The following is a 15,000-nucleotide window of genomic DNA, read 5'->3' as shown; positions in this document are numbered from 1 at the left end:
AGAACGCATGAACCATCGACAAACGAAACAAAAGGTAACTCATTGGAATAGTCGTATATTCTTCTAGTTGAAATCAGTATAGAATGAACGAAGTCGACGTCACTCAACTCTTTGTTATTGTTTTTGGACAGCTATTTTGAGATCACTTATGACAATATTATATCATTCACACTGTAATGAACATTCAAGGCCACACATCAGAGGTCGTGGATAGCTCATACGGTAGAGTCCGGCCAGGACGAGTTGTCGTACCAGTATGCAAGGTCTTGGGTACGAGCCCCCATCGCGCTGCGAAGTTTTTATTCTCTGTTGTCTTCCTACTCACTTCATTTCAAGGCTACACATAGTTTTGTGTGTTGATACGTTTCCCCGACTGGCGGATGTTGTGAATATTTTATCAAAACGTATAGCATCGATTATGTAACATAGACCTTTGTTCCTTCCGTTTCTTTGACACGTTGGGCCGTCCAGATTCTCCATTTCTCCCTGTCTTGTGCTGCCATGTATGCCTGGTACCATGTCGTTTTATGTTTGTGGATTTTCTGGTTGGTTTCTGTAGCCTTCTTCTTTTTACACTGTTGAGTAGCTGGCCCAACGAGCAACACTGCTCTTCCTCCTCCTCCTCCTCCTCCTCCTCCTCCTCCTCCTCCTCCTCCTCCTCCTCCTCCTCCTCCTCCTCCTCCTCCTCCTCCTCCTCATCATCATCATCATCATCATCATCATCTTCATCATCATCATAATTTGAGGCGCGGCTTGGGACCCGTATTAAGCAGAGTCGGTAGTTTGCATATAATAAAGAAATGATAATAAGATTATATACATCTCCAACGGGGAATTTATCCTTAGGATAATGTATTGGAAGACTTGTAAAATCCAGGCGTTAGTCGCAGTGCAGGGTCGCAAAGTAAGCTAGGGGGTCATCAAGGTCATACAGCATAGTTTGTAACCGGACTCGGGTATGTAAGACAACATCCTTGACGGAGGAGAACTGTTTGTTGAGTAATTCCTTATATTTCATAACTCACTCTTAGACTGGCGGATGTTGTGAATATTTTACCAAAACGCATAGCATCCAGTATGTAACATAGACCTTTGTTGATTAATTATTAAGTCTATAATTATTGTGTTCTTTTCAGGCAGAAGAGTTTTTGAAGGATAAAGTAGACATGCTTACGTCACAACACCAAGACCATGTTAGGTAATTATTATTTATCGATTGATACATGTACTTTGTTATTATATATTTATTTAGTTATAATTTATCAACATATTATATTTGACCTATTCATCAATCCACTTTTTAGCGGACACGGTCGTTTCAGTGCTCTTGCAGGTTGTTCAGTCAGCAGAGAATTGTATGAATAAGGCTTTAAACTGAGTGCCTTCATTTTTGTCTCCGTTCGTTTTCAGTTCACGAACACCAGTGTGTCATAGACGCTATAGATAGTTCGAAGATGACGTCACTCAGGCTTTTGTTATTGTTTTTGCCATCCGCGTGTGTGAGTTGTTCTCACTAAACTGTATTAACCTGACTATAAACGTTCATGGTTACACAGAGTTTGTGTGTTGGTCCGCTATACTTCCGGATGGCAATGTTGTGAACTCCTTGGCCAAGCGCATTCTATCTATACTTTTATGTAATTTACTCACAACAAACACGTGAAACACACCGGCACACTAAATTCAGTGTAACCTAAAACCTGTATATTGCAATTCTCATATTTATTTAGTGAAAACTTATCAAAAAGTGTATATAAAACTATAACAAAGAAACGACGTGTTTTGTTTCACTTTGTTGTTTAAAAAAACTGAAAGAAATTTTAATTCCGAGATAAAACGTTCACGTTCGCACTCTGCTCGATTGGGCAACTGAAAACGAAGGGGTTGCTCACTTTGCTATGATAAAACAAGAAACCGACTGAGAGGAAAGGTCAAACTGAGAGCAAAACGTACCTGAAAGGAAAATGAATGCACTCAGTTTACAGCCTAAGGCGGGGGCCATTTCTGGGGAGTTTGTCTAGGGGTTAGGTACCTATCAGTTCTCTCTCTCTCTTTCTCTCTCTCTCTCTCTCTCTCTCTCTCTCTCTCTCTCTCTCACTCTCTCTCTCTCACTCTCTCTCTCTCACTCTCTCTCTCATCTCACTCTCACTCTCTCTCAAACACACACACACACACACACACACACACACACATATATATATATATATATATATATATATATATATATATATATATATATATATATATATAATCAGCAGAGTATTGGACACGTTGAGGTGCCCATGCCCATACATATTGTGAAGGACCATCTACCAACACGTACGTCAGTCACGGGAATCCAGATCCGTTCGAAGCCTTTCACCTAATTTCTACCGTTTCTTTTATACCAGCCTGGGTACACATAATATTTGCATGGCTTATATCCCACCTTTTATTATGAGTTCGATATAACAACATTAATAATATTTTGTATCAGTCTGAGATTTAATTTTGTTTCAATTAACAACAAAAAGAGCATACCAATTTGGTTTATGAGTTCTGCAAAAACAAAAAAAAAAAAAATGTATACGGCGGTACCAGCCTTAAGACTGTCGTTTACTGCTACCGCCATGACCTGAATTACCCCGACGTAAGTAGGTCGTTTTATAGACTTATAATTTTATAACAATCTACACATTATAAGGGAGCGCTCAAGGTCCAGAGAGTTCGTAAGTGGATGTGAAGAAATTACAGATTGAATAGCCAAGGGCGATAACCACGAAAACCATATAGGTGATTAAGATTTTACCAGTTGCGTCCCTTTGGAATTATCCATGCAACAAATCGTGTTGTTAGTCATGCACTTTTAATTGGGCGTTTTGTTTTTCACAAAAATACTGGATAGTCCACTTGTCGTCAGGAATAACCTATGTGCGCATGTATGCAGGTCTGGTAATCAGACGCAATTATGGCTTTTTAAAAAAAAATATTGTTGTAATGGACAGTATTTTATCTTGGTTTGAGAGTATTTTTCTATTACAACAGTATTATGAGGTCATAGTGATTTGAGATAGGCGGACCTGTAAATAAGTGAACGTTGGGACCATGTTTCTCGTTTCAGTTCTTATTTGAAGATTCCTAGGTTATTCTTAATTTGTTTATTTATTTGTTGTGTCATTTTAGGGACCTCGAACTTGAACACAAAGAAGAACTTTTCAAACAAAAGAGCGACATGGAGGCAGAGCATAAAGAATACCAAATGACTACAGAAAAACAGATTAGTAAGTAGTAGTATGGATTCTAAAATGACAGAATGGTTCTAAAGCTGCCGGAATAGAATTTGTGGACTGTAAAAAGTAATGACAGAATGGTTCTAAAGCTGCCAGAATAGAATTTGTGGACTGTAAAAAGTAATGACAGGATGGTTCTAAAGCTGCCAGAATAGAATTTGTGGACTGTAAAAAGTAATGACAGGATGGTTCTAAAGCTGCCAGAATAGAATTTGCGGATTGTAAAAAGTAATGACAGAATGGTTCTAAAGCTGCCGGAATAGAATTTGTGGACTGTAAAAAGTAATGACAGAATGGTTCTAAAGCTGCCAGAATAGAATTTGTGGACTGTAAAAAGTAATGAACAGGATGGTTCTAAAGCTGCCAGAATAGAATTTGTGGACTGTAAAAAGTAATGACAGGATGGTTCTAAAGCTGCCAGAATAGAATCTGTGGACTGTAAAAAGTAATGACAGAATGGTTCTAAAGCTGCCAGAATAGAATTTGTGGACTGTAAAAAGTAATGACAGGATGGTTCTAAAGCTGCCAGAATAGAATCTGTGGACTGTAAAAAGTAATGACAGAATGGTTCTAAAGCTGCCGGAATAGAATTTGTGGACTGTAAAAAGTAATGACAGAATGGTTCTAAAGCTGCCAGAATAGAATCTGTGGACTGTAAAAAGTAATGACAGAATGGTTCTAAAGCTGCCAGAATAGAATCTGTGGACTGTAAAAAGTAATGACAGAATGGTTCTAAAGCTGCCAGAATAGAATTTGTGGACTGTAAAAAGTAATGACAGAATGGTTCTAAAGCTGCCAGAATAGAATTTGTGGACTGTAAAAAGTAATGACAGAATGGTTCTAAAGCTGCCAGAATAGAATTTGTGGACTGTAAAAAGTAATGACAGAATGGTTCTAAAGCTGCCAGAATAGAATTTGTGGACTGTAAAAAGTAATGACAGAATGGTTCTAAAGCTGCCAGAATAGAATTTGTGGACTGTAAAAAGTAATGACAGAATGGTTCTAAAGCTGCCAGAATAGAATTTGTGGACTGTAAAAAGTAATGACAGAATGGTTCTAAAGCTGCCGGAATAGAATTTGTGGACTGTAAAAAGTAATGACAGAATGGTTCTAAAGCTGCCAGAATAGAATTTGTGGACTGTAAAAAGTAATGACAGAATGGTTCTAAAGCTGCCAGAATAGAATTTGTGGACTGTAAAAAGTAATGACAGAATGGTTCTAAAGCTGCCAGAATAGAATCTGTGGACTGTAAAAAGTAATGACAGAATGGTTCTAAAGCTGCCAGAATAGAATTTGTGGACTGTAAAAAGTAATGACAGAATGGTTCTAAAGCTGCCAGAATAGAATTTGTGGACTGTAAAAAGTAATGACAGAATGGTTCTAAAGCTGCCAGAATAGAATTTGTGGACTGTAAAAAGTAATGACAGAATGGTTCTAAAGCTGCCAGAATAGAATCTGTGGACTGTAAAAAGTAATGACAGAATGGTTCTAAAGCTGCCGGAATAGAATTTGTGGACTGTAAAAAGTAATGACAGAATGGTTCTAAAGCTGCCAGAATAGAATTTGTGGACTGTAAAAAGTAATGACAGAATGGTTCTAAAGCTGCCAGAATAGAATCTGTGGACTGTAAAAAGTAATGACAGAATGGTTCTAAAGCTGCCGGAATAGAATCTGTGGACTGTAAAAAGTAATGACAGAATGGTTCTAAAGCTGCCGGAATAGAATCTGTGGACTGTAAAAAGTAATGACAGAATGGTTCTAAAGCTGCCGGAATAGAATTTGTGGACTGTAAAAAGTAATGACAGAATGGTTCTAAAGCTGCCAGAATAGAATCTGTGGACTGTAAAAAGTAATGACAGAATGGTTCTAAAGCTGCCAGAATAGAATCTGTGGACTGTAAAAAGTAATGACAGAATGGTTCTAAAGCTGCCAGAATAGAATTTGTGGACTGTAAAAAGTAATGACAGAATGGTTCTAAAGCTGCCAGAATAGAATTTGTGGACTGTAAAAAGTAATGACAGAATGGTTCTAAAGCTGCCAGAATAGAATTTGTGGACTGTAAAAAGTAATGACAGAATGGTTCTAAAGCTGCCAGAATAGAATCTGTGGACTGTAAAAAGTAATGACAGAATGGTTCTAAAGCTGCCAGAATAGAATTTGTGGACTGTAAAAAGTAATGACAGAATGGTTCTAAAGCTGCCAGAATAGAATTTGTGGACTGTAAAAAGTAATGACAGAATGGTTCTAAAGCTGCCAGAATAGAATTTTTGGACTGTAAAAAGTAATGACAGAATGGTTCTAAAGCTGCCGGAATAGAATTTGTGGACTGTAAAAAGTAATGACAGAATGGTTCTAAAGCTGCCAGAATAGAATTTGTGGACTGTAAAAAGTAATGACAGAATGGTTCTAAAGCTGCCGGAATAGAATTTGTGGACTGTAAAAAGTAATGACAGAATGGTTCTAAAGCTGCCGGAATAGAATTTGTGGACTGTAAAAAGTAATGACAGAATGGTTCTAAAGCTGCCAGAATAGAATCTGTGGACTGTAAAAAGTAATGACAGAATGGTTCTAAAGCTGCCGGAATAGAATTTGTGGACTGTAAAAAGTAATGACAGAATGGTTCTAAAGCTGCCGGAATAGAATTTGTGGACTGTAAAAAGTAATGACAGAATGGTTCTAAAGCTGCCAGAATAGAATTTGTGGACTGTAAAAAGTAATGACAGAATGGTTCTACAGCTGCCAGAATAGAATTTGTGGACTGTAAAAAGTAATGACAGAATGGTTCTAAAGCTGCCGGAATAGAATTTGTGGACTGTAAAAAGTAATGACAGAATGGTTCTAAAGCTGCCGGAATAGAATTTGTGGACTGTAAAAAGTAATGACAGAATGGTTCTAAAGCTGCCAGAATAGAATCTGTGGACTGTAAAAAGTAATGACAGAATGGTTCTAAAGCTGCCAGAATAGAATTTGTGGACTGTAAAAAGTAATGACAGAATGGTTCTAAAGCTGCCAGAATAGAATTTGTGGACTGTAAAAAGTAATGACAGAATGGTTCTAAAGCTGCCAGAATAGAATTTGTGGACTGTAAAAAGTAATGACAGAATGGTTCTAAAGCTGCCAGAATAGAATTTGTGGACTGTAAAAAGTAATGACAGAATGGTTCTAAAGCTGCCAGAATAGAATTTGTGGACTGTAAAAAGTAATGACAGAATGGTTCTAAAGCTGCCAGAATAGAATTTGTGGACTGTAAAAAGTAATGACAGAATGGTTCTAAAGCTGCCAGAATAGAATTTGTGGACTGTAAAAAGTAATGACAGAATGGTTCTAAAGCTGCCAGAATAGAATTTGTGGACTGTAAAAAGTAATGACAGAATGGTTCTAAAGCTGCCAGAATAGAATTTGTGGACTGTAAAAAGTAATGACAGAATGGTTCTAAAGCTGCCAGAATAGAATCTGTGGACTGTAAAAAGTAATGACAGAATGGTTCTAAAGCTGCCAGAATAGAATTTGTGGACTGTAAAAAGTAATGACAGAATGGTTCTAAAGCTGCCAGAATAGAATCTGTGGACTGTAAAAAGTAATGACAGAATGGTTCTAAAGCTGCCAGAATAGAATTTGTGGACTGTAAAAAGTAATGACAGAATGGTTCTAAAGCTGCCAGAATAGAATCTGTGGACTGTAAAAAGTAATGACAGAATGGTTCTAAAGCTGCCAGAATAGAATTTGTGGACTGTAAAAAGTAATGACAGAATGGTTCTAAAGCTGCCAGAATAGAATCTGTGGACTGTAAAAAGTAATGACAGAATGGTTCTAAAGCTGCCAGAATAGAATCTGTGGACTGTAAAAAGTAATGACAGAATGGTTCTAAAGCTGCCAGAATAGAATCTGTGGACTGTAAAAAGTAATGAACAGGATGGTTCTAAAGCTGCCAGAATAGAATTTGTGGACTGTAAAAAGTAATGACAGAATGGTTCTAAAGCTGCCAGAATAGAATTTGTGGACTGTAAAAAGTAATGACAGAATGGTTCTAAAGCTGCCAGAATAGAATCTGTGGACTGTAAAAAGTAATGACAGAATGGTTCTAAAGCTGCCAGAATAGAATTTGTGGACTGTAAAAAGTAATGACAGAATGGTTCTAAAGCTGCCAGAATAGAATCTGTGGACTGTAAAAAGTAATGACAGAATGGTTCTAAAGCTGCCAGAATAGAATTTGTGGACTGTAAAAAGTAATGACAGAATGGTTCTAAAGCTGCCAGAATAGAATTTGTGGACTGTAAAAAGTAATGACAGAATGGTTCTAAAGCTGCCAGAATAGAATCTGTGGACTGTAAAAAGTAATGACAGAATGGTTCTAAAGCTGCCAGAATAGAATTTGTGGACTGTAAAAAGTAATGACAGAATGGATTCTAAAGCTGCCAGAATAGAATTGTGGACTGTAAAAAGTAATGAAGAATGGTTCTAAAGTGCAGAATAGAATTGTGGACTGTAAAAGTAATGACAGAATGGTTCTAAAGCTGCCAGAATGAATCTGTGGACTGTAAAAAGTAATGACAGAATGGTTCTAAAGCTGCCAGAATAGAATTTGTGGACTGTAAAAAGTAATGACAGAATGGTTCTAAAGCTGCCAGAATAGAATTTGTGGACTGTAAAAAGTAATGACAGAATGGTTCTAAAGCTGCCAGAATAGAATTTGTGGACTGTAAAAAGTAATGACAGAATGGTTTAAATGCCAGAATAGAATGTGTGACTGTAAAAAGAATGAAATGTTAAAAAGTAGATAGAATGGTTGACGTAAAAGTAATGAAAAGTGGTGTATGAAGGCAGATAAATTGTTGGACTGTAAAAAGTAATGACAGAATGGTTCTAAAGCTGCCAGAATAGAATTGTGGACTGTAAAAAGTAATGACAGAATGGTTCTAAAGCTGCCAGAATAGAATTTGTGGACTGTAAAAATAATGACAGAATGGTTCTAAAGCTGCCAGAATAGAATTTGTGGACTGTAAAAAGTAATGACAGAATGGTTCTAAAGCTGCCAGAATAGAATTGTGGACTGTAAAAAGTAATGACAGAATGGTTCTAAAGCTGCCAGAATAGAATTTGTGGACTGTAAAAAGTAATGACAGAATGGTTCTAAAGCTGCCGAATAGAATTGTGGACTGTAAAAAGTAATGACAGAATGGTTCTAAAGCTGCCAGAATAGAATTTGTGGACTGTAAAAAGTAATGACAGAATGGTTCTAAGCTGCCAGAATAGAATTTGTGGTAAAAGTATGACAAATGTAATGCGAAGAATTTGTGGACTGTAAAAAGTAATGACAGAAGGTTCTAAAGCTGCCAGAATAGAATTTGGACTGTCAAAGTAATGAAGAATGGTTAAAACTGCAGAATGTATCTAAGTGGACTGTAAAATGTATGACGAAATGGTTAATACTGCAAGTAGAATTGTGGACTGTAAAAGTAATTGTGGGTATTAAAGTGCCAGAATAGAATCTGCGACTGAATAAGTAATGACAGAAATGGTTCTAAGTGCAGATAGAATTGGGACTGTAAAAAGTATGAAAAATGTCTAAATGCCAGAATAGAATCTGGGATGTAAAAAGTATGAAAAAATGGATCTAAAGCTGCCAGAATAGAATTTGGGACTGTAAAAAGTAATGACAGAATGGTTCTAAAGCTGCCAGAATAGAATTGTGGACTGTAAAAAGTAATGACAGAATGGTTCTAAAGCTGCCAGAATAGAATTGTGGACTGTAAAAAGTAAACAGAATGGTTTAAAGCTGCCAGAATAGAATTTGTGGACTGTAAAAAGTAATACAAATGTCAAAGTGCTAAAGCTGCAGAATAAAGAATGTAAAAAGTAATGCAATGTCTAAACTGCGATTAAAATTATGGACTGTTAAAAATGACAGAATGATCTAAAGCTGCAGAATAGAATTATGACGATAAAATAAAGCTGCAGAATGGTTTAAAGCTGCCGAGAATAAATAATTGTGACTTAAAAGTAATGACAGAATGGTTCGAAAAGTGAATGAATAGAATGGTACTGTAAAAAGTAATGACGATGGTTTAAAGTCAGAATAGAATGTTGTGACTGTAAAAGTAATACAGTGGTTCTAAAGCTCAGAATGAATTGGTTGCTGAAAGAAGTAATGACAGAATGTTTAAACTGCCAAATAAGAATGAAATGTTCAGTAAAATAATGCGTGGTTTAAAAGCATGAAAAGATTTTAGACTGTAAAAGAATGAGAATGGTTCTAAAGCTCAGATAGAATTTGGACTTAAAAGTAATGGCAAATGGTTTAAAAGCTGCGAGTAAATAGAATGTGGACTGAAAAAGTAATGACAGAATGGTTCTAAAGCTGCCAGAATAGAATTGTGGACTGTAAAAAGTAATGACAGAATGGTTCTAAAGCTGCCAGAATAGAATTTGGATGTTAAAGAAGTAATGACAGAATGGTTCTAAAGCTGCCAGAATAGAATTTGTGGACTGTAAACAAGTTAATGACAGAATGTTATAGCTGCCAAAATAATTGTGGAACTGTAAAATGCATGAAGAATGGTTCTAAAGTGCAGAATGGTAAAGTGCGCTGAAAAATGTATGAAAATGGTTCATAAAGCTAGCCAGAATAGAATTTGTGGACTGTAAAAAGTAATGACAGAATGGTTCTAAAGCTGCCAGAATAGAATTTGTGGACTGTAAAAGTAATGACAGAATGGTTCTAAAGCTGCCAGAATAGAATTTGTGGACTGTAAAAAGTAATGACAGAATGGTTCTAAAGCTGCCAGAATAGAATTTGTGGACTGTAAAAAGTAATGAAGAATGGTTCTAAAGCTGCCAGAATAGAATTGTGGACTGTAAAAAGTAATGACAGAATGGTTCTAAAGCTGCAAATAGAATTGTGGACTGTAAAGTTAATGACAGAATGTTCAAGCTGCCAGAATTAAATCTGGGACTTAAAAGTATGGAGAATGGTAAAGTGAATAGAATGGACTTAAAAGTAATACAAAGGCAAGTCCAGTGTGTGTGGACTGTAAAAAGTATGAAGAAGGTTCTAAAGCTGCCAGAATAAATTTGTGGACTGTAAAAAGTAATGACAGAATGTTCTAAAGCTGCCAGAATAGAATTTGGTTAAGGATACATAGTTATAAAAGTAAGAAGAATTGTGACTGCAAATAAATTGACTATAAGTATACAGAATGTTCTAGTCCAGAAAGAATTTGTGGACTGTAAAAAGTAATGACAGAATGGTTCTAAACGCGAATAAATTTGTGGACTGTAAAAAGTAATAGAATGGTTCTAAAGCTGCCAGAATAGAATTTGTGGACTGTAAAAAGTAATGACAGAATGGTTTAAGCTGCCAGAATAGAATTGTGGACTGTAAAAAGTAATGACAGAATGGTTCTAAAGCTGCCAGAATAGAATTAGTGCATGTAAAGCCAGAGAAATTGGTTCTAAAGCTGCATGACAAAGTTAATCAGTGACTGTAGGTTAAAATGGTAATGCCAGATAAATGTTGACTGTAAAAATAGAATGATGGATCTAAAGCTCAGAAGAATTGTGCGTAAAAGTAAGCAGAATGATCTTAAGTGCGAATAGAATTGAGACTGTAAAAAGCATGACAGAATTTCTAGTGCTGTAAATAATTGTGACTGTAGTAATGAATGGTTCTAAAGCTGCCAAATAGAATTGTGGACTGTAAAAAGTAATGACAGAATGGTTCTAAAGCTGCCAGATGATTTGTGGACTGTAAAAGAAATGGTCTAAAGCTGGTTCAAAAGACTGCTGGAACATTGTAAAAAGTAATGACAGAATGGTTCTAAAGCTGCAGAATAGAATTGTGGACTGAAAAAGTAATGAAGAATGGTTCTAAAGCTGCCAGAATGAATCTGTGGACTGTAAAAAAGTAATGACAGAATGGTTCTAAAGTGCCAGATAGAATTGTGGACTGTAAAAAGTAATGACATCGAAGTCAAGTAAATCTGCGAAAGTAATGACATATGTCACGCTAAATAATGATCTGTATGTTAATAAAGCACAGAATGATATGCTGATAAAATAGTTAATGAACAGAATGGTTCAAAGCGCCAGAATAGAATCTGTGGACTGTAAAAAGTAATGACAGAATGGTTCTAATAGCTGCGATAAAGTATGCGATGTTAATCAAATGAATGTGACTATGGTTCTAAAGCTGCCAAATAGAATTTGCTGTAAGACTGTAAAAGTAAACATGCAATGATTTCTTAAAGTAAGAATGAAATTGGATGTAAAAAGAATAGCAGAATGGTTCTAAAGACTCAGAAGAATGTGGATGTGCAAAAAGTAATGAAAGAATGTATCTAAAGCTGCCAGAATAGAATTGTGACTGATAAGTAAAATAATGACATGGTTCTAAAGCAATGATTGGGCGAAAAAAGTATGAGATGGTCTAAAAGTTGAGCAGAATGATTGTAACTGTAGAATAGAATTGTGACAGAAATAGTTAATGCAGAATGTAAACTGCAATGGACTGTGTATGAAAAAGTTTAAGAATGTCAAAGCTGCCATGATAAATTGATGGACTGTAAAAAGTAATGCGAAGATTCTAAACTGCCAGAATGAATTGTGGACATGTAAAAGTTTGAAAGTGGCTAAACTGCAAATGAGTAATTGGACTGACAAAGTATAAGCTGAGTGTCTAAATGCTGACTGAAAAATGTACTGTAAAAGTAATACAAATGGTTGCAAAGTCAGATAGAATTTGTGGACTGTAAATAAGTAATGACAGAATGGTTCTAAAGCTGCCAGAATAGAATTGTGGATGAAAGTAAACGAAGTCTAAGCCCAGATATTTGTGGTTGTAAATAAGTAATACGAATGGTTAAAGTCAATAGATTTGATGTAAAAATGATTCAGAAGGTTCTAAAGCTCAGAATGAATTGTGACTGTAAAAAGTATACAATGTTCTACTGCAGAATGATTTGGACTGTAAAATATGACAGATGTTCTAAAGCTCAGAATAGAATTGGGACTGTAAAGTACATACGAATGTCTAAAGCTGCAAATAATAATTGTGGCTTAAAAGCTATGATCAGAATTGTCTTAAAGCTGCCAGAATGGTTTTGACTGTAAAAAGTAATGACAGAATGGTTCTAAAAGTGCCTGAATAGAATTGGTCTGAAAAGTAAGATAGAATGTCAAAGCTGCGAATAAATTTTGGACGTAAAAGTAATGACGAATTTCTAAAGCTGCAAATAAATTGTGACTGTAAAATAATACAAAGGTTTAAGCTGACAGAATTGGATCTAAAAGAATGCAAGTTCAACGAATAGAATTGGGACTGTAAAAAGTAATGACAGAATGGTTCTAAAGCTGCCAGAATAGAATTTGTGGACTGTAAAAGTAAGAAGAATGGTTACTAAAGCTGCCAATAGAATTTGGGCTGTAAAAAGAATTGAGATGTTCTAAAGCTGCAAATAGAATTGTGGCTGTAAAAGTATGCAGAATGTCAAAGTGCGATTAGAATTTGACGTAAAAGTAATCAATGGTTCTAAAGCTGCCAGAATAGAATTTGTGGGCTGTAAAAAGTAATGACAAATGGTTCTAAAGCGCCAAATAATTTATGTAAAATAATGACGAATGTTCAAAGTGCAAATAGAATTTGACTGTAACAGTAATCAGAATGTACTGCAAAAGTATGACAAATGTTCAGAATGCATAGAATTTGTGGACTGTAAAAAAGTAATGACAGAATGGTTCTAAACTGCAGATAGAATTTGACTAAAAAGTTTGATGTAAAAGTGATAGAATGGTTAAAGTGGTCTAAAGCTCAGAAAATTTGTGGACTGTAAAAAGTAATGACAGAATGGTTCTAAAGCTGCCAGAATAGATTGTGGACTGTAAAAAGTATGACAATGGTCTAATGCAGATAGAATGTGAATGAAAAGAGAATGGTTCTAAAGCTGCCAGAATAGAATCTGTGGACTGTAAAAAGTTATGACAGAATGTTCTAAAGCTGCCAGAATAGAATTTGATGGACTGTAAAAAGTAATGACAGAATGGTTCTAAAGCTGCCAGAATAGAATTTGTGGACTGTAAAAAGTAATGACAGAATGGTTCTAAAGCTGCCAGAATAGAATTGTGGACTGTAAAAAGTAATGACAGAATGGTTCTAAAGCTGCCAGAATAGAATTTGTGGACTGTAAAAAGTAATGACAGAATGGTTCTAAAGCTGCCAGAATAGAATTTGTGGACTGTAAAAAGTAATGACAGAATGGTTCTAAAGCTGCCAGAATAGAATTTGTGGACTGTAAAAAGTAATGACAGAATGGTTCTAAAGCTGCCAGAATAGAATTTGTGGACTGTAAAAAGTAATGACAGAATGGTTCTAAAGCTGCCAGAATAGAATTTTGGGCTGAAAAAGTATGAAAATGGTCTGTGGGAACTGTAAAAGTAATGACAGAATGGTTCTAAAGCTGCCAGAATAGAATTTGTGGACTGTAAAAAGTAATGACAGAATGGTTCTAAAGCTGCCAGAATAGAATTTGTGGACTGTAAAAAGTAATGACAGAATGGTTCTAAAGCTGCCAGAATAGAATTTGTGGACTGTAAAAAGTAATGACAGAATGGTTCTAAAGCTGCCAGAATAGAATTTGTGGACTGTAAAAAGTAATGACAGAATGGTTCTAAAGCTGCAAATAGAATTGTGGACTTAAGTAATGAAAATGGTCTAAGTCGATGATGGACTGTAAAAGTAATGACAGAATGGTTCTAAAGCTGCCAGAATAGAATTTGTGGACTGTAAAAGTAATGACAGAATGGTTCTAAAGCTGCCAGAATAGAATTTGTGGACTGTAAAAGTATGACAGAATGGTTCTAAGCTGCCAGAATAGAATTTGTGGACTGTAAAAAGTAATGACAGAATGGTTCTAAAGCTGCCAGAATAGAATTTGTGGACTGTAAAAAGTAATGACAGAATGGTTCTAAAGCTGCCAGAATAGAATTTTGTGGACTGTAAAAAGTAATGACAGAATGGTTCTAAAGCTGCCAGAATAGAATTGTGGACTGTAAAAAGTTAGATGTTAGTGCAGATAGAATGTACGTATAATGCAATGGCTAAATCCAGAATAGAATCTGTGGACTGTAAAAAGTAATGACAGAATGGTTCTAAAGCTGCCAGAATAGAATTTGTGGACTGTAAAAGTAATGACAGAATGGTTCTAAAGCTGCCAGAATAGAATTGTGGACTGTAAAAAGTAATGACAGAATGGTTCTAAAGCTGCCAGAATAGAATCTGTGGACTGTAAAAAGTAATGACAGATGGTTCTAAGCTGCAGAATAGAATTGTGGACTGTAAAAGTAATGACAGAATTCAAACTGCAAATAGAATCTTACGTAAAAGTAAACAAATGGTTCAAGTGCCAAATAGAATTGTGGCTGTAAAATAATACGAATGGTTTAAAGTGCCAATAGAATCTTACTGTAATAATCAAATGTGTTCTAAAGCTGCAGTATATATCTGTGGCTGTAAAAGTATAATCTGTTCTAAACTCAATAGAATCTTGTGACTAAAAGTATGACGAATGTCTAAACTCAAAGATTGACAAAACATAATGACAATGTTTAGTGACAGATGAACTAGTGACTGTATAAATAATACAGATGTTCTAACTCAAATTTTGTGACTTATTAAAGTGACAGTATGTTCTAGTCAGACACTTCTAAAGTATGACAATTATCCGAGGTGTAAATGACG

At 35.5% G+C, this 15,000-nt stretch overlaps 1 protein-coding gene across 8 annotated transcripts in view; it reads left to right on the top strand.

Annotated features, from left to right (window-relative positions):
- Positions 1-15,000, top strand: part of LOC144959097 (flagellum-associated coiled-coil domain-containing protein 1-like) — a 58,698-nt gene that overhangs the window by 34,789 nt on the left and 8,909 nt on the right. For all 8 annotated transcript variants that reach the window (XM_078891505.1, XM_078891501.1, XM_078891504.1 and 5 more), the window contains 3 exons: positions 1-34; positions 1,137-1,198; positions 3,163-3,260. The exon at positions 1-34 is cut by the window's left edge and continues 60 nt beyond it. In XM_078891505.1, the coding sequence (XP_078747631.1) occupies positions 1-34; positions 1,137-1,198; positions 3,163-3,260 (194 nt within the window). The remainder of the gene's footprint in view (positions 35-1,136; positions 1,199-3,162; positions 3,261-15,000) is intronic.

Source organism: Berghia stephanieae, chromosome 13 (genome assembly GCF_034508935.2).
Source record: "Berghia stephanieae isolate SIO BIC M18660-M18661 chromosome 13, UCSD_Bste_1.3, whole genome shotgun sequence".
NCBI lineage: Eukaryota > Metazoa > Mollusca > Gastropoda > Nudibranchia > Aeolidiidae > Berghia > Berghia stephanieae.
The sequence above is the reverse complement of the archived record's forward strand: the minus strand, read 5'-3'. Positions and strand labels throughout refer to the sequence as shown.